This window comes from Acanthisitta chloris, unplaced genomic scaffold (genome assembly GCF_000695815.1).
Source record: "Acanthisitta chloris isolate BGI_N310 unplaced genomic scaffold, ASM69581v1 scaffold22490, whole genome shotgun sequence".
Classification (NCBI taxonomy): Eukaryota; Metazoa; Chordata; class Aves; order Passeriformes; family Acanthisittidae; genus Acanthisitta; species Acanthisitta chloris.
In genome coordinates, this window is record NW_008653632.1 from 48,959 (window position 1) to 67,184 (window position 18,226).

The 18,226-nt window shown below is 37.7% G+C and overlaps 1 protein-coding gene across 1 annotated transcript; it reads right to left on the bottom strand.

Annotated features, from left to right (window-relative positions):
- Positions 1–535: 535 nt before the first annotated feature.
- AP4E1 (adaptor-related protein complex 4, epsilon 1 subunit) lies at positions 536–18,205 on the bottom strand (the record flags this gene model as incomplete). The annotated part of the gene is made up of 18 exons (XM_009081912.1): positions 536–769; positions 2,083–2,237; positions 2,941–3,125; positions 4,439–5,014; positions 5,814–6,072; positions 6,987–7,122; positions 7,486–7,600; positions 8,341–8,643; positions 9,336–9,454; positions 9,604–9,716; positions 10,708–10,847; positions 11,112–11,221; positions 11,311–11,433; positions 13,488–13,561; positions 14,167–14,333; positions 14,823–14,982; positions 15,840–15,961; positions 18,132–18,205. Coding segments are annotated over 18 exons (3,092 nt in total), but the record flags the coding sequence as incomplete, so codon positions are not given.
- Positions 18,206–18,226: the final 21 nt, after the last annotated feature.

Here is an 18,226-nt window from a genome sequence, read left to right on the forward strand (position 1 = left end):
CCTGACTCCTATCAAAAACCTGTTCAAGATGTTAGTGCTTCAAGGGCAAATATCAAAGATCATAAGAAGTGTTTTGCTTCCTAAAATCTTTTAACTGTTTTAAAACTGCATTTGTTGCTACATAAGTTACTTTATACAACCACCAACATGGGTCTTGTTGCCAGCAGTGCTTAAAAAGAGCTTTAGAAAAAATTATCAAAATAAAATTAGATGATCCTGGTAACTGATCAAGTCTGACCTCATAACGGAAATATGTTTTCTTTAAAATCATATTTAAGTAGTTGCCATGAGGAATAACTGTTGACATCTATAAAAGCTGCATAATAAAAATAAATACTTTCAGTAATTTACAACAAAATTAAGAAATATACATTTCACTTAAACAGGTAATAATACTTTGATGTACTGTACAGTCCTGAGCACGTTTTTGCAGGCTTAATTTAGGTCGTTGTTCTTCCCCCACAAGTCCACATGACATGCCAGCTGGAAGAAAACTTTTAATACTTCAAGAAGCAGTATCTTAATTTAGCTTTGGTAATTATCTGTGCAACTGTATAAATCTTTGATTTGCTTTTCACACCAATAGATTAAGGCAGGCACTATTGTTATTAGGATTCCTCCATCACCTTTTGACACTGATAGAGCAAACCATCTGGAAGAGCAGCACAAGGTGATCTGAACCACACAGCCAACAGCCCTGAGTCAGTACGGCAGTGCAGCAGGCAGGGCACAGATGGAAGCAGCTGGCAGGCCAGTATTCCCTCATTACCTTAAAACAAGAGGCCACAGGAAAAAAAAAGAAAAGAACAATCAACAACTGCTATAGTATACTTCACACTTTCAAACTCCATGTCTGCTGTTATCTTCCAGTCTTACCCCTAACTCCTCTAAGACATCACCACAAATCATGGAGAAATCCCAGCTTCCTATTTGTGCTGGTTTGGGCTGAAGTGGAGTTAACTTCCTTCACAGTGGCTGGGATGGGGCTATGTTTAGGATTTGTGCAGGGCACAGGGTTGATAATGCAGAGATGTTTTGGTTACTGCTGAGCAGAACTTATATAGAGTCAAGGCCTTTGCTGCTTTCCATACTGCCAAAGAACAATCAACAACTGCTATAGCATACTTCACACTTTCAAACTCCATGTCTGCTGTTATCTTCCAGTCTTACCCCTAACTCCTCTAAGACATCACCACAAATCATGGAGAAATCCCAGCTTCCTATTTGTGCTGGTTTGGGCTGAAGTGGAGTTAACTTCCTTCACAGTGGCTGGGATGGGGCTATGTTTAGGATTTGTGCAGGGCACAGAGTTGATAATGCAGAGACGTTTTGGTTACTGCTCAGCAGAACTTATATAGAGTCAAGGCCTTTGCTGCTTTCCATACTGCCACGCTGGCAAATGAGTTGGGGGTGCACAGGAGATTGAGAGGCAACACAGACAGAACAGGTGACCCAAACTGACCAAAGGGATGTTCCATACCATATGACATCATGCTCAGTATATAAAGGGGGAGGAAAGGGAAGTGTTTGGAGGGATGGTGTTTGTCTTCCCAAGGAACAGTTACACGTGATGGGCTCTGCTCTCCTGGAGATGGCTGAACACTTCCTGTCCATGGGAAGCAGTGAATTAATTCCTTGGTTTGCTCTGCTTGTGTGTGCAGCTTTTGCTTTTTCTATTAAACTGTCTTTATCTCTACCCATTGAGTTTTTCTAGCTCTTACCCTTCTAATTCTCACGCCCATCTCTTTGGTGCGGGAGTGTGAAAGCAGCTGTGTGGTTTTTGGTTGCTAGCTGGGACTAAACCACAATACTATTTTTCATATAACTTCATGCCCCTCTTTTTGTCCTATCTAAAACTTTTCACAATGCAAGTTTTCACCCTTGTTAAACTTACTGTTTGCCGTGCACTTGTTCCTTTACATCACCCTCAGACCCAAGTCAGGCACACAAAATCCATAGGACAATGCTCCTGTGCTCCCAAACATTCCCTGCCTTAAACTTGCAAGACACTCACTTCCATGCACTTATTTTACTGGGACAAATTATAGCTTGTGAGCAACTTTACAGTATACTTTCACTCACCTATAATGTCAACTATGTGGAGTTTCAGCTTTTGTTGCAGTGTATTCAGAGCTGCTGAAAGGGAATCTTCAGAAGACATTTTTATATTCTGCTTCACATCATTGGAAAGAGACAACCAGAGTTTCCCAAAGTCTTCTGTAGTCATTTCCATCGGCCTAAAAAGAAGTTCACCATATATCTTAGTGAAATAAGATACATAAGTGAGAGTATATTTGGTCTCAAAAATAATCAGCTCTGGAAGCAACTGGACAATAGAGCAAGCAATAAGCAAATACATATGAGTTTAAGCAAACCCATCCTCCTTTCAGCTTAACATTTTAAAAAGTTTCTATTCCTTGCTTTAGATCTCAAAATCTAAAAACAAATACATTTATGAATTTCACTTCAAAAAGAAAACTCTTCTAGAAAAAGGACACTTGGGCTCTCTATTGCTAAAACAAATGAAGTGTTCAAAAATTAAAAGTTACGAGCTTTTTCCTCCACTGCAGAAGTTGTCAGGCTTCTCATGTAACATGTTGGTCTCAGCACTCAAATCACTTGTTTCAGTTTGACATGTTTACATTATGCCATATTTTAAACCACCATGCCCTTCTGTTCACTCAGTTCAGCCTCCTGAAAAACACCTTCTGCAGTTCAAGACTATTCTAACCTGCAGCTACTGTCAATATTCTCCCTGGATTTGTACTTCTTCCTGGAACTTTGCCCCTTTTTTGCAAGTGTGAAACATTCATTTACTATCTTCAGCAGCCCTCTCAGATTAAAATTAGCTGCTCAACATGAAGCCTTATATTTTCATAGTCAAATGATCCTTGTCTAATACTTAGTTGAGTACAAGTGTTTTTAAAAACTTTTATTTACCTGATGAAGTCCATCAGTGATAAAGTTACTGAAAATTCAAGGCAAGTTTCCGTCTCTGACTGGTAATTAACGGAGCCAGAAAGAATTCCTTGCATACAGATTTTGTTCATACACACACACTTCTGGCAATGTTCCACACTTTGAGCTTCAATTACAGGAAACTGGTAGGTGGCACTCTCCAAAACCTATATAATGTTTAAAAGGGAATACAGAACATAAGACTTGCTGTCAAGTTGTTCAAGTGAGTCACATCCAGCTATCAAATTATGTAAGTGCCTTTATTTCTGTTGATTTTTCTTGGACTATTTGACAAGTGAACAGAGCTACCATTTCTCAGCCCTCAGGAAAGACAAATCAATCATTAACATCTACAAACTTTCTATGTGAAGTAAAACACTGGTGAAATTCATCTCTTTCTGACAATTGGCTCCCCCACCTCCAAATAACTGCACCAAGAACTGCAAGAACCTGAATGCTGTAGTTCAGTTCCGAAATAAACTAATACCCAAGCAAGCAGCATTGCAACATACCCCAAGCCATATGCTAAAAGCAAGAAGTTGGGAAATCATCCTAATAACAAGGATGATTTCAAGATTACTCAGCAGTCCCTGGCCTCCCCAAACATAGGAGTAACAGATTCTATCCACAGCAGCAATCTGTGTGGGAACTTCAGTGAATTCAGAGGAAAAACTAGAGATGAGATGCCTTTCTATCAGGGCCATGACAGGTTTGATCCAAACCAGAAATGTGAAAGAAGATGACTTAATAACCAATTAGCAGTTCCTTGAGGAAAGAAATAACTTAATAACCAATTAGCAGTTCCTTGATTTAAGTCAATTCTAAATCAAACATTCTGCTTAATTCTCCTTAATACTAAGTGCTTCATATAAACTGACCATTCACATAAATAAAGTGACCATTCACGTAAATAAACTGACCATTCACATAAATAAACTGACCATTCACAATTCACAGAATGAGAAGGAAATACAAATGTTTTGGAAATAAGACAAGTTTTTTGCAAGAATAAAAAAAAAAACCTGAAGCAAGCTTACACAAATTTTATGTCAGGTAAGCAACCACATCATATTTGCCTTTCAGGTAAATACAAATGAATGCATAAACCCAAAAACCACACACAGACAAAAAAGTTCCAGTGGTTTCTCTGTCAAGTCAGACCATTCCAAATGCAACTGGTTAGGTTTGACTCAGTACTGAAAATTCATAATCTTTGTTATATGGAAGCAAACACTAGGAAACAAAACCAAGGTGAATTAAAAAGTGAGATGCTAAATTTATACCCAATGACACTAAGGTTATACTGAGATTTCTTTCAGCACCTTTAGAATGTGTGTAACAGCCATTCCATAGGTTTTAAGGAAATGCTCTGGGAAAACGACTGGCTGCTACATTAAACCAAACATTACACAGTTAAATGCAAGCAAACAGCAAGAAGACAGGAGTGAATTTGAAATAACATGGAAACAACCTTGCTTACCTGAAAGTGTTCTGCCTCTTCAAACACTAAGTTCACAGCATTAAGTGCAGAAGTGGTTTTATTGGAAACAAAAACAGTGAGCAACAGAGAGTCATCTGTCCACACCCTACATAAATACACAGCTAAGGCATCACTCTGACAAAGTTCCACTACCTCAGAGTGAGGAAGTTCTTTGAGTTCTTCTGGTAAGGAAGGGACCAATGGTGTTTTACTGGCACTTTCACATGGAGCACTTGGAGAAGGCTGAAAAATTTCAATATTACTATCAGCAAACAAAGAGGACTGTGACAGCTTACTGTCTGAGAGTCTGTCATCCAGCACAGATTTTCTGAGGGACTGAGGTGTTTCAAATGCTAAATTATCTTCTACAATATCTGAAGAACACAAGGAGGCTTTCCTTAACCTTGTCTGTGTACTATCCTCACAGTCTTCCATGTTAATAGGAACAGTATCAAGTAAAGAACCAAAATCTGAAGCAGCACTATCTTGGAAGTCTGATGCCTCCTCACTATTCTGGGTTTCATTTATCTTTGATTTTCTTTTGAACTTCTGAGTTGTTGTGTCTGCTTTCCCCATCTGAAAGGGAAAAAAGGAAGAAAAGGAAAAAATGGGTGAAGCTTGTAGCAACCAGTTGTATTACTGTTAACACCACAAAACAGTGGGCAAGACCAAAGAATCAATACAGATGACGTTACTGTTAACACCACAAAGCAGTGAGCAAGACCAAAGAATCAATACAGATGACAAATACAAATAGATTCCAAATATTTTAATGAACCCAAACTTTTGTTCTATTTCTTACAGAGACTGAATTAGCTTATAATGCATGAATGGCTCTATGTTCTTGAAACAAACTAAAAGCTCTTATTAAAAACTAAGCACAGGTAAACAGTTTCTGGTTAACCAATGATAAATGCCAAGATTTGAGCTGGCTAACATGATGTCAGTCTTAAAAGATCACCTAATGGTGTATTCATTCATGTTCTACATATTACCATAGATAAATTAAAAATGGTCTTGCCATAGGGTGTCAAATTCTAGCCTTACTGCCAAATGAATGGCAACAGCTCTGCAAAGGTGTGTCAAGGAGCAGTTCTTTGGGAAAACAGACTAAAACTTGAAGAACAACATGGAAACAGAGAAGTTCTAGTTACCAAATCATATCTGCTCCAGATGTTGCTACATCAAGTAATATCCAAGCTGTTTCAGGTACTTAACAAATTATCAGATTGCAAAAGTAATTTTCACTGACTTGGGGTTTTTTTGTTTTCTTTTACCACAACATTAATTTTACCTTCATTCACATACAAGTATCTCATTTTAAATAAGGCTATATGTAAACTTTAAGCTGTTAAGTCTCAAAAGAACCACTTACCAGACTGACACCAGCACTTGCTCCAAGCCCAACGAACAAAGTTGATGCTAACTGCTGCTTCTCTTTGTCCTCCTCAGAGAGGCTGGCACCTTGATCAGAGTGCAATGCAGGAGGCTCACCCACAACAAGTCCTTCTAATAAGCTGCCACAAGAAACTGTTTGTGGCTCATTTTCTTTCCCTCCTTTGCTTTCTTTCTTTGGAAGATAACCTTCTTTTCCCCACAGCTTGCGCACTCCCTCGAGTTTCAGAGTGTTTGTCCTATAAAGGCAAACGAAACAAAGCAGGATCAGCTGTATGAACATCACATTGGTAAAACAGGACAATACTCAAACAACATTCACAACTTGGGTACTTTGATAGACAGTGAGGAGTGGAATATAATGAACACTTGCACCTGCATGTATTTCTGTATTAGTAATGTTAGTCATTATTTTTAAAACATCCTGCAAATGCCAACTTGGACTAGGCTACATAGTCCTAAGCACAGACCTATACTCATCAGCATTAGACACCTGCAGCCAGTAGTAAACTGGGTTTGCCATCTTCACCCAGAGTTTCAGATTACATTTATAAAGTTTTGAGCAAGTTTTAAAAAGTGAATACAAGCAACATGGTATTTATCTTTCTCCCCAGGACAAAGATTCTAGGAAAACAAGTTTCCCAGAAAGATTCTGGGAAGGCTTCCTATATACCAATTTACTGGAGTATAAATGAAGTTATTCATTTGTATGAAACTATGGAAATGGGATTTATTTGTAGCATTCTAAAACTTAAGGAGCATCTTACACTGCAAATCTTAGTCTCACTTTTATCTAAAATGTTTCCTTAAGAGGCACATTATTGTAATCCCATTTAAAGTAAGTGTAGCCTGCAAGAAAAAGAAGACAAAAAATACTTGATAATGTAACCATCAGGTAATCCTGCCCCAATTTTACTGCATTAACTACCACCTCATTTGTAGTCTGTGAAGACAGTAGAAACAGAGTCCAACCACATTAACTTTTTCCCTAGTTATTACAAAGAAGTTGCCATCTGAATGTCTTCTTACATGACAGAGGCTTCCAAGTTCAACTGCATTCTCTTTAGTTCCATGCAATGAGGCAGCAAAGACACATGATACTGACAAGAACAGAAGCTTAAACATACTTCATTTTAAACACAAATGAACTCACTCTTTGTGCCCAGTCTCAGCACTATTACCAGATGTATCAGAACCAAAAGATAACCCAGTGGGGGACTGTCTGCCAGTAATGCCAGATGAGGACACACTTGAAGTAAACGACAATCCATAAGGTTCAAAATTCAGAGCTGCAGGAAAGACAGTCTTAAAATTACCACGAGGCATAAAAAAAGTAAGAAATAAATCTGTTTTCTGAAAATCGGTGCCCCTCTACTGCTGAGCTTCTCAGGCTTTCATTTTAATAATCCCCATAAATTTCAAATCCTACAGACCAGCAGAGATTAAAATAAACCCTTCTCAGCTGCAGAACAACAATCTATACACATCAGCTAGAAAGATGTGAAACTAAAATCTAAGTTGAACTTGACTCTTGTCTACAGATAAGAGATGTATTAAGTTAATGTTATTTAAGTAATTGTAACTGTACACCTAAATTGTTAATACTTATCAGGTAATTTATCAGCTATTAAATAAATGCAGTAAACTGTCACCTTTTTCCTGAGAAAGTTTCTCCTCTTGTCTCTGGTGATGAGGCTTATATGGTGCTGCACCACGACCAAGTCCCTCAGCCACAAACCCATCCAGAAAAGATAAGGAAGCATCTACCTATGCACAATTAAAAGGAGTGAAAAGGCAATGAAAGTATTTTCTCTACATGGCCCTGATGTTACCAGAATAATAGTGTCTTATCAGCAAATCAGGATCTTCAGTCTCACATCTCCCATATCTACCTGTAAAGCTGCTGTATTAACAGACAGTTAAGCAAGTATGTTGATACAGACTTTGTGCTAGAGATTTGTAACTCAAGCCCTCCACTATTGATTTTTAGTGCGAATTTACCAAACAAGAAAGAAAAACAACACAGTTGAGTTTTCCCAAAATGGTTGATCCTACTGCTATAGGAGAATACTGAATTCAAACAAACCCTCTCAATACCTCAGCAGTATCAATATCATTTTCCATCATTTACTATGGAAATTTCATGGTCAAGATCACAGTAGTTTTTAAGTAGGAGGCAAACCCCTTGAATTCAAAGGGTATCACTATCACTAAAGCAGACCTACCTTGTCTTTAAAAACTAAGAGACAACTAAAAATAAATCGGTGTATGAAATGATTTTGTTAAAAGCTGCTCCAGCTAAGTAACTATACACTGTGGTTCTTTATCTTTCAGTACAAACATTATGATTCATCATATATGCCTGAAAGAGTATATTTCTGAAAACTCACTTTAATCAGATCTGCACCAGTCAGAACTGCAAGTATCATTCATGTTTAAAATACTTATTTACCAAAACATTCTACTACAAAGAGGTTCATGGAAAAGACACTTTGCAGCTGTCTTACCACCAGATCATTGCAACTAGCATCAAATGGAAGCAAGTTTTTCATCAGTGCCTTGTCTTCATACAGATGTTTCAATTCAAAGGCATACTGTCTCATGCAAGTATCTAGAGAGCTGCTGAGTTCCTGGATTACTGTGTCAACTGTTTTTGAACAGGTGGTATGTGATGCTATCTTGGTGAATGCAGCCATTATCCATGCTTTAGTTTCAGAAGTAACAAAGGTTTTCCCCAACAGTCTGTGCAGCTTTGTCAAAATAACTTCTGGATCAACATCTGTAACAAGGCCAAAATATTCTCCCAATACCTATTCACAAAAAACAGAAAAAATACACATTTAGTCACACAGAGCAGTGCTTTCAGTTTTGAAATCAGAATGTGGTACTGAGTAACAACACAATAAAACCCACCTCACATTCAAGAAACTATTATTTAAACATGTTCTAAACTATTTCCTTACCATTTTGTGCTTTAAATGTCAAAAGGCTTGAAATGATCTTTGTGTTTATCACAGCAGACTTTCAGCTTCTTGAAAATCAAATAGGTTTCTTGAAAGGAAAACTAAACATAGCTAGGCCCTGACAAACATCATGTGCTCATACTGCAGCCTCTCCCTTGGATGGAAGCTGAAGTACCAGGTACCAGGATGATATCAGCATAGAACTTGGACAGTCACTGGCAGAGCATAAAATGCATTCCACAACCACACCTAGCCTAATTCTGATGAAGGCAGAAAGGCTCTCAGCACTCAGATTCAGGTGGCTGCTAAGCCATTCCAATGGTCACCTGCCTTAAAAGGAGCAAGTCAGCTTTTCCACAAGCTACAAAGAGTCCTTGGCCACCAAAAGGTCACCAAAAACAGACTTCAGCACAGTAACTTGACTTCAAGTAAAACCAGAATATGCAGGACTAAAAATAAAACAGTTTATAAAGTACTTATTAAAATCATCACCACCTCTGACAGTTTGCTCATATCTGTGTATTAAATTGTGACCTTACCCAACACATAACTTGAAGGAATTTCTGTGGATACAATGCATCTTCCTCTTCCAGTAATGCTAAGTAAGACTGTACTGCATACATCCGTAGTTGATAATCTTCTTTTCCATCATCAAATCCTGGAAGAAAACAATACATACTTTCCCTGAAACAAAGAGCTTGTCCTGCCAAATATTTCCAAGTACATTTCAAGAAAAAAAACAAACACACAATCCCAGATAATTAAGGAACATGCCTCATTCTTCAGAGCATTCAAGGAGTTACTCACCTTCAGCCAACAACCTCAGAAAGTTGTTTGGGATATCAGTATGCACAACATCACCTCCAACTGAAAACACAGCATTCATTGTCTGGATGAACCACTCATTGTTAGGGGCATACGTGTCCAGGTGTTAAGGAATGAAGTGCTAAGGCATAACTTTTTCTTTCTTATTTAGTGTTTCCTAAGGAAACAACTTTTCCACAAATAAGCCATGCACCTTGCTCTCCCCAATAAGCTGGGGACCTGATGGTCCAACATCAGCTCAATCTAACTGAAGGGGAAATATTCTGCTCTCCCCAATAAGTTGGGGATCTGATGGTCCAACATAAGCTCAATCTAACTGAAGGGGAAATATTCCTGTATCTTTTAGACAGTGTTTCCTATAAATTTCATGAAAACAGAAACACTAATATTATTGCCTCATTTTTTGCATGCTGCAGGACAACATAGCTTTTTTTGTACACTATTCCATGCCAAGCAGGGCACAAACAGGATGGTAAAGTAGTTCTCTGTTATAAGAGCTTACAACTCAAATTACCAGACGAACAGGATGGTAAGGTAGTTAGTTCTCTGTTGTAAGAGCTTACAACTCAAATTACCAGACAAAAAATCACAGAAAATACAGCAATCACAGGTCTAACAGTAATGTCCACCATATCCCAAGTCCCTAATATTCACTTCCATCTTTTTGGACTTGTTAAAGAATCTTTCCTTTATTTCTGTCCAAGTGTGTTATTCTCAAAATCCATACACTAACGAAGAGTTCCCTGCAAGAAGATCACTCCAACAATTACAGAATAGCACTTCATGTAGCAGTGAGACATTTCTCTTCTTGCAGTGGTGTAAGACTTCCAAGTTTGAATTTAAAACCATAAGGTTTTAATGCTGAACTCCTTAGCCAAAACAAAGTATTTTGAGGGTCATTACTCCGTCTCAGTGAAATACAAGAAACACTGCAGTCACTTTTGTACCAGTTCTCTTTTGCACACTTTTTTTGCATTTGAAAGAGTGGAGAGCACAGCTTTAACACTTCCTGTCTGAGCTCTGACTTCAAAAGTTTCAGAAAAATAAAGGATATTTCTCAGCTAGTTCAGAAAAAGAAAAGGATATTTCTCAGCTAGTTCTGCTATTTTGCCAACTAAGTTGATGACAGCATATTCTTCTTTGCTTTCTTTTAAGTAGTCAAGCATCTTCTGAACTATGACAATTACATTCTGTCCATTTGTAATCCTATAGAGAAGCTCTAAAGTCTGAAATAAAAAAAAATAATTAGCTCTGATAACTGAAAAAAGGAAGCAGGTAAACAACAAAAAATTTTAGTATTATGCCAAATTGAGTTTAGCAATTCTTAAATTAAATACACTGCTTATCTACAGAGCTTGTCACATTAATATTGTTTGCAACTGCTCTCTCACAGTACCAAACATAGTATGCCTTTTACACTACTCACTTTAGAAAACCTAGCACCCATCTTAAAAACTAACTTCATTTTTAATGTTTAGAAATTCACTGACCTCCCTTTTAATAATGGGATCTGGATGGTCCAGACATTCAATTATTGTCAGCTGGTGCTGAAGTGCCAGGTTAGGATCCTGCTGGATAACATAGGTCAGAGCCTTTAAACCTAGAATGTAAGTGATTGCAAGAGATGTAAGAGAATGTAGACTACTATGGCCAAATTCAAAACGGTGTAATGAAATCAAGCAACCTTACCTAAGTATTTCAAGTTAATTTTGGGTGACAAAACAAATTTTCCAATGCACTTGGCAGCCTTTTCAAGTAGCTCAGCTTTGGGATGAATTGTATAAATTGTGTGAACACATTCAAACAAGATTGCTGTGGGGTGGAAGACACAGAATGAACGTGTTAAACACTTCTGTAACTGAAAATTGTTTAACAAACTCAATGACTGTCTCAGGGAATTGCAGTGCTGTCCCACCCCCACTGAATCTAACCAGAATACCCACTGACAAAGAAAAGCAGGATAAAAGTCTATCTTCTTTAGTATATACAGTTTTATTAGCCCTTGCCATTGTGCATACAACTTTCTGTCCTTAAAGTTCTTCCAACCTTGAAGACTCCTATAGTTGCTCAAGGCACTGGACTGGGGCAGTCATCAGAAAGCCAATGGGCAACTATAAAGGATTTGAAACAAAGGATCTTCGGATAATTCATATGATTTCTTAGCTACTACCAACAGCCAAAATCATCCCAAGAACATTCTTATTAAAAAAACCCAAAACAAAACCAAAACACAAAGAAAAAAAAAACAAACTCCAACTTTGTATAGTTATTTGGGAAAAATCTAGAAGTAAACTGAACAACACAAGAAGTAATTAATCCTTTGTGGCAACATCTGGGAAATGACTCAGACCAAGTTAGTCTCCCAAGTTAATTAGCATTAAAATTATGATGTCATTTTAAGCTGTTTTTATAAGTCAGTCACTAACTGAATTTTGCAACAGACAACCCCCTACTCTTGTTAAGCATTACAAAAACTAAATCTGAGAAAGACTGGCATATTCAGTACTCAACTGCCTACAAGAAGCAAGAAACATGCAATATCCAAGGACACTGTATAAGAAAGAGTAAACACTCAATTACATTTTTGTTGGTTTTGGGATCATCAACTAAAGTTTCATAAAACACTTATGGGGTGAACAAAAACTACATACCGAAATTCTATGTCCTTGTCCAAATCATAATGAACTGCCCACTTTGGCCCTTTAAGTGCTTAAAACAAATTTAATGTTTAACTCTTAGCAAGTGCAAATTGTCTGTATTACAAGGCAACACACCTCCCAATATCTTGTATGTTCTTGCCTAAAAGAACAGAAGCAGTAAACTGAATGCTCTAAACATCTGACAGATGCTTCTTCATTTATTATTTACTACAAGAGAATACCTCCCCAAAGCTCTTCTTTTGAGTGGAAGTGAAGCTTACACAATGCTTTACATCAAGCAGGTGTTAGACATCTCCAGCTCTGAGCCATGTTCCTTTTTGAATTTTTCACCCTTCAGTGCTGTTTTAAGAAAGTTTCAATTTTCTTTCCATTCCATTAGCACAGGGGCTTTACTTTACCAATAAAACAATGAGGGTGTTAAGAGTTTTTTTAATAGTGGAACAGCTCTTAATGTAGGGTTCTAGAGCATCAGATCTGGGAGTTTGGGGAGGTATTAAGACCTGGGGAGAAGGCAAAAGACAAATTGCTCAACTTTTTAACAGCACGATTACTCCTTTTGCTTTGCTCTAACAACAAACCCAGCTTTCTCTACTGAGAAGATAATGACCTTCTACCAAAATGAACCTTCTATCAAGGTTTAGAAATTTTCCATTGAGATGTCTGCCAAAAACATCTTTTCACAGGCACCACTATCACTGAACTCTGGAGGTGTAATGCTTATTAACTGTGCCTAGAAGAAAAGCTCTACACAGCTGCAAAGAACTAACACAGTCACTCTGGCACACCACCCATTGCCTTTCTCAGGGCAGTGAAAAGATCTAAGCATTTTTAATAAACAGAAATACATCACTAGGATCTTCTTTTACTGCTTATTTCAACTTAAGCAATGCCCAGGAAGAGCCTCCATGAAGAAGCTAAATTGTTGTGCTTAAGGGCAAGGTCAATGCAAACACAGGAGAGAGGCTTTTCAGTCAAAATGAATGCCCAGCAAATAAAAATGGTTCACTTCAATGATAAAAAATTCTGCTGTACCTGTATCACTTGTTCTACTATTTACTCGTTGGACACCTAACAATACACTTAAGAATGTTATTAAGAAGATAATTAGATTTTTCCCAAGTACTGCACAAGTACTTTAGCACAATCAACTACTCACATTTTCAATCTTTTCAAACATTCATAATTATGTAAAATAACCTCACCCACCATATGTGATATTATGATTTATCTCTGCTCTTCTTAAAGATTCATCTAGAACATCATACATCAATTCACTTGTGCTGTTTGAGAAAGAAAATATTTGAAATTAATTGTAGCACTAATAAGTATGTAGCCTTATTTTGCCACACAGCTCAATACTAGTATTGAAATCTGTAACACATTATTCATATCCACAAATTCTCTTTACATGGTAGAGCTCAAACGTGTTCCTAAATGGCATTTAACAAGATGTTTACAGCTTTTAAAAGAAACATTTACCATATTGCAAGAACAAAAACACTTCCCTCACTGCTCACATAAATAAAACATCAACAAGAAAAGGATCTTTGGTCCTCACAAAATGGCAGGGATTTTTAAAATAGCTTTACTCCAGATTTTCACACCGTTATTTGGCAACCTTGTCATGAAAATCTCAGCAAAAAATATATTTTAAGCATATTCCTGAATAATCAATCGTTTTACCAATCCAGAAGCCATGAAACTAATTTTTCAGAAACTACTGTGCTTACTGTCTTGGTTACTAACAAATGTGTAAGGCATATAAACACCAAAATCCTCTTCCAAAGAAAATCAAACCCAAAGCAGAAAGCTGCCTATGAGGTACAGGCTGTGACTGTACTCTTTGTACCTTCAAAGTATTAATTACAGAGAAAAATCTGGTTACCTTGGATCATCTTTTCCTAACAGCCTCAATATTCTTAAAAGCTGAATTTGTAACCATGGTGCTGGCACACTGTGATAGTTGAAGTCAGAGGAGAGCTTTCCTCCCACCACCTGCTTTAGGATGGTTACAAAACTCCCAGTCAAGTCCTTGTATGCAGATGAGTTTTCCTACATAAAGAACAAAAAATACAATTCAAACATTTTGATACAACTCAAAAGTAAAAATAATCCATAACTTTAGGAAGGTCAAAATAGCAATACTGATAGTTTCATTTCTTTAAATCAAACATCTGCTCTCATCCCTCAACACCTGTAAGCTCTTCTCTTTAAACCTGTGCCCTTTTCTCACACATTTGCAAAGGGAGGAGATGTAACTTGTATTTACAAATTTCATCAAACCCTTTAACACACTGTAGAACTTCAATCCTATAGCTAAGGACCCAATGATGCTGAGCACTCAGATCATCCAAGAAGTGCATCTGTCAAGCTAAATGAAGAGCAGAGACTAAACAAAGCACAGATATCCATGATCACGTTTTCTAATGATTACAAGCAAGGGTTTTCTGCTAAACTTCTGCACAGTACACTGTATTTAAAGGAAAAAATACACATGGAAGTATCTCCCAAGCTCAGTTGTGCCTCCAATTCCTTGCCTACCTTAATCATTTGAAGATAAATGTGCAATGAAGCAGCCATGACTCCTGCATCCCTGTCACACAAGGCTTTCCGGAACTTGTCGTGAATATGCTGAACTTGGTTAGGAGCAATGAGATAGAATTTATACAGAGCTTGAACAGCTTTTCTTCGGATAATTTCCCTGAAATGAGATCTACACTTAACAAAATGAAGCTGTTTGTGCATTTTTTTAATACTTGACAAAACAACTCCTTTTTGTTTTTAAAGCAATGTAAAATCATGTGGCCAGACATCAGAACACCATGATTTGTAGAGAAATGGAACCCATGTTTTATAGATTTGGCAACAAATGACTTGGCAAATAGCACCTAAGTGGGGAAGTGACAAAGCAAAATTTAAAACACGGTAGGGCTTGATGTCAGATGGATGATTCAAAAGAATGGCCACCAAATAAACAATGACATAGGCCATGACTAATCTGTTGTGGTGATAAGTGCAGTGCTAAAAACACGTCTAGAAGTTACAGGGTCAGCTCATTCTGCAGTTCCCTTTCTAATCAACAGAACATTTATCGTATTATCTTCTGTGTATGGGATATTATGAACTAAGATTCAAACAATTCAAGGGTACTGGGGTCTGCAGATACACTTTTATCAAAGTTTGTATACAGAACTTTATTAAAAAAAAAAAAAACAAACAAAAAAACAGTGAAGTTCAAGGATCCTAATCTGTTTCTCCACCTATTCTACAAACACTTCTCCATCACATTAGTTAAAAGGACTCCAGCAAATAAATTCAATTACATTTATCTATCAAAAGTGGCTATGAAAAAAATATTAATACCTATCCAATACTCAGTCAAGGCTGCAAATAAATGAGATGAGAATCCAAGAGACAAAACTAGGAGAGGAACAATTTCTCAAGGTAATAATTACAATGATCAACTCAAAGAAGAAACATCAGTTTACTAAAGCTACTTCCAAAATTAAGTTATTCAACCGTACAAGGCCATTTGACATTCTGTAAGTGAATACATACTTAGAATGCTGGAGCTTGTCCTCTATTAGGGGCAAAACAGCTGGAATCATCTCCCGTGGAAAGATCTGGCTGACAACAGTTAATGCCATGCAGACTTCTACTAGATTAGTGCTCTGTAAGTCCTGTTACAATCATTGAAATAAGACAATCATTTTTTTTATTTAGACTTCGAAATTCCACACAGACATACCCCAAAGCTTTGATAAGCAGCCTGGATTTAGTCACCCACACAGCCCACCCACAGCAAGGAGTCTTGCTGCCAGGCATCCTGTGGTCTGCTTGTATTTGAGAGGTGTCAGCTCTCACTGAGCTATTCAGGCTCTTTTCTTCTCTTATACAGGCAGGAGGAACAAGCAGCTCCCCACACTGGTGTTAGAGAAGTACATTCACATTTTAAGTGTATGTGAGATTAACACATACACTTAAAGAGCTACAATCAATTTTTGTTTACTGAAATTACTGGATGACTTCAAAAAAATATGTTGAGCCCCCAGCTAGCTGGATCAGGGGGATGAGGCACTTCTCACAGAATTCAATAGTATTCTCTCTAGTGCCTTTGATGTAGCCAAAAGAATTAAAAAAACAAGAAAAAGAACAAACTCAATAACACTGACAATTACGTATTTATACACTAACATATTACCTACTCCCCAAGGAGCAATTGCAAATTATACATAACATTCTACAACAGAATAAAACCTCAGTCTCTTCCAAATACAAATAGTAGATACAGCTCACTATAATCTTAAATCAAAGAAGGATGAATTAATGAAATACAAGGATACAATTGTTTTTCCAAACAAATTACATGTGTAAGATTTTCAGCTGATATAACTTGCTCTGTTCATTTGTCCCAGATAGGTTTTAGCTCCCATTTGGTTCGGTAATTTGTGGACTCTCATTTTTCACCTCTTAAGAGTTTCAAGTTATATTCTTAAATATTATAAACCAGTTTTGAATCACAGCAACAAAATGAGCATCACTTTCATCTATAATTTCTGTGACTTTGGCAACTTACAATACAAAAGTAATCATTACTCAGAAAGAGTTATAGTAAGTCATAACTGCTCCCTGTAAGAGGCAGCAATAGAGAAATAACTGAAATATTATTAGGCAACAGATTTGCAGTGTCACTCCAAACTGTTGAAGTTATCAGAGGAACTCAGAGAAGGCAACAGATACTTGCCATTAGCTAAAAGCAGAAGTTGACATTGCAATATGCACACATGGCTCCTCCTGGAGTTGAGAATGTATATAACTGGTACATTTTATAACGGGAAGTTTTATGGCAAAAGTCCTTTGAAACAATGTTAAAATATGCCTTCAATAGCAGCAATGCCAAGATTAAATTAAAAAGCCACAGAAAGCCATTCCAAATTTTCACTGCTAAACAAAGAAACAGCGACTTTAAGAGAGGAAGACAGAACTAATTAGTATATATATGACAAAATGGGAAGAATTAGTCCAAGTTTAGTTTATAGAACCATAAAATTGTTTAGGTTGGAAAAGACCTTTAAGAGCATCAGGTACAACCCCTAATGCAGCAGTGCCAAGCCTACTCCTAAACCATGTCCCCAAGTGCCACATCTACACATCTTTTAAATTCCTCCAGGGATGGTGACTTCACCACTGCCCTGGGCAGCCTGTGCCAATGTCTGACAATCCTTTCCATGAATTTTTTCCTAATATCCAATCTAAATGTTCCCTGGTGCAGCTTGAGGCCATTTCCTCATCCTATCATTTATTACCTGGGAGAAGAGACTGACCCCCACCTGGCTATAACCTTCTTTCAGGTAGCTCTAAAGAGCAATAAGGTCCCCTCAGAGCCTCCTTTTCTCCAGGCTGACCTCCATCGGCTGCTCCTCATATGACTTGTGCTCTAGACCACTTCCCCCTGGGTGGATCCCATCCAGCCTCAGAGACTTGTGTGTCTCAGTGGTGTAGCAGGTTGCTGACCATTTCCCCTCAGATTCATTCTGCTCCCTGTCCTCCAGCTCAGGGGCTGGGTACCCAGACAGAAACTGGTCTTACTGCTAAAGGCTAAGGCAAAGAAGGTATTAACTACCTCAGCCTTTTCCTCATCCTCTGTCATTACACAGTCCTCCTGAGCTGCCTGACCCTTCTTCCAAAGGTCATAAACTCTCCTTATTTTCCTCCTGAGTTCCAGCCAGAGCTCTCTGTTCAGCCAGGCTGGTTGTCTTCCCCACTGGCTCATGTTTTAGCACATGGGAAAAGCTTCTCCTGCACCTTTTCCTTCTTTTTTTTACCTCCAGACCTCCAAAAACACTGTACCTTCACAACTGTGTTCACAAGTAGAAGCAGCAGTTCATGATTTTCATGTAGAAACAGAGAAACTGCCAAGTAACCTATAAAAGAAAGAAGCCTCC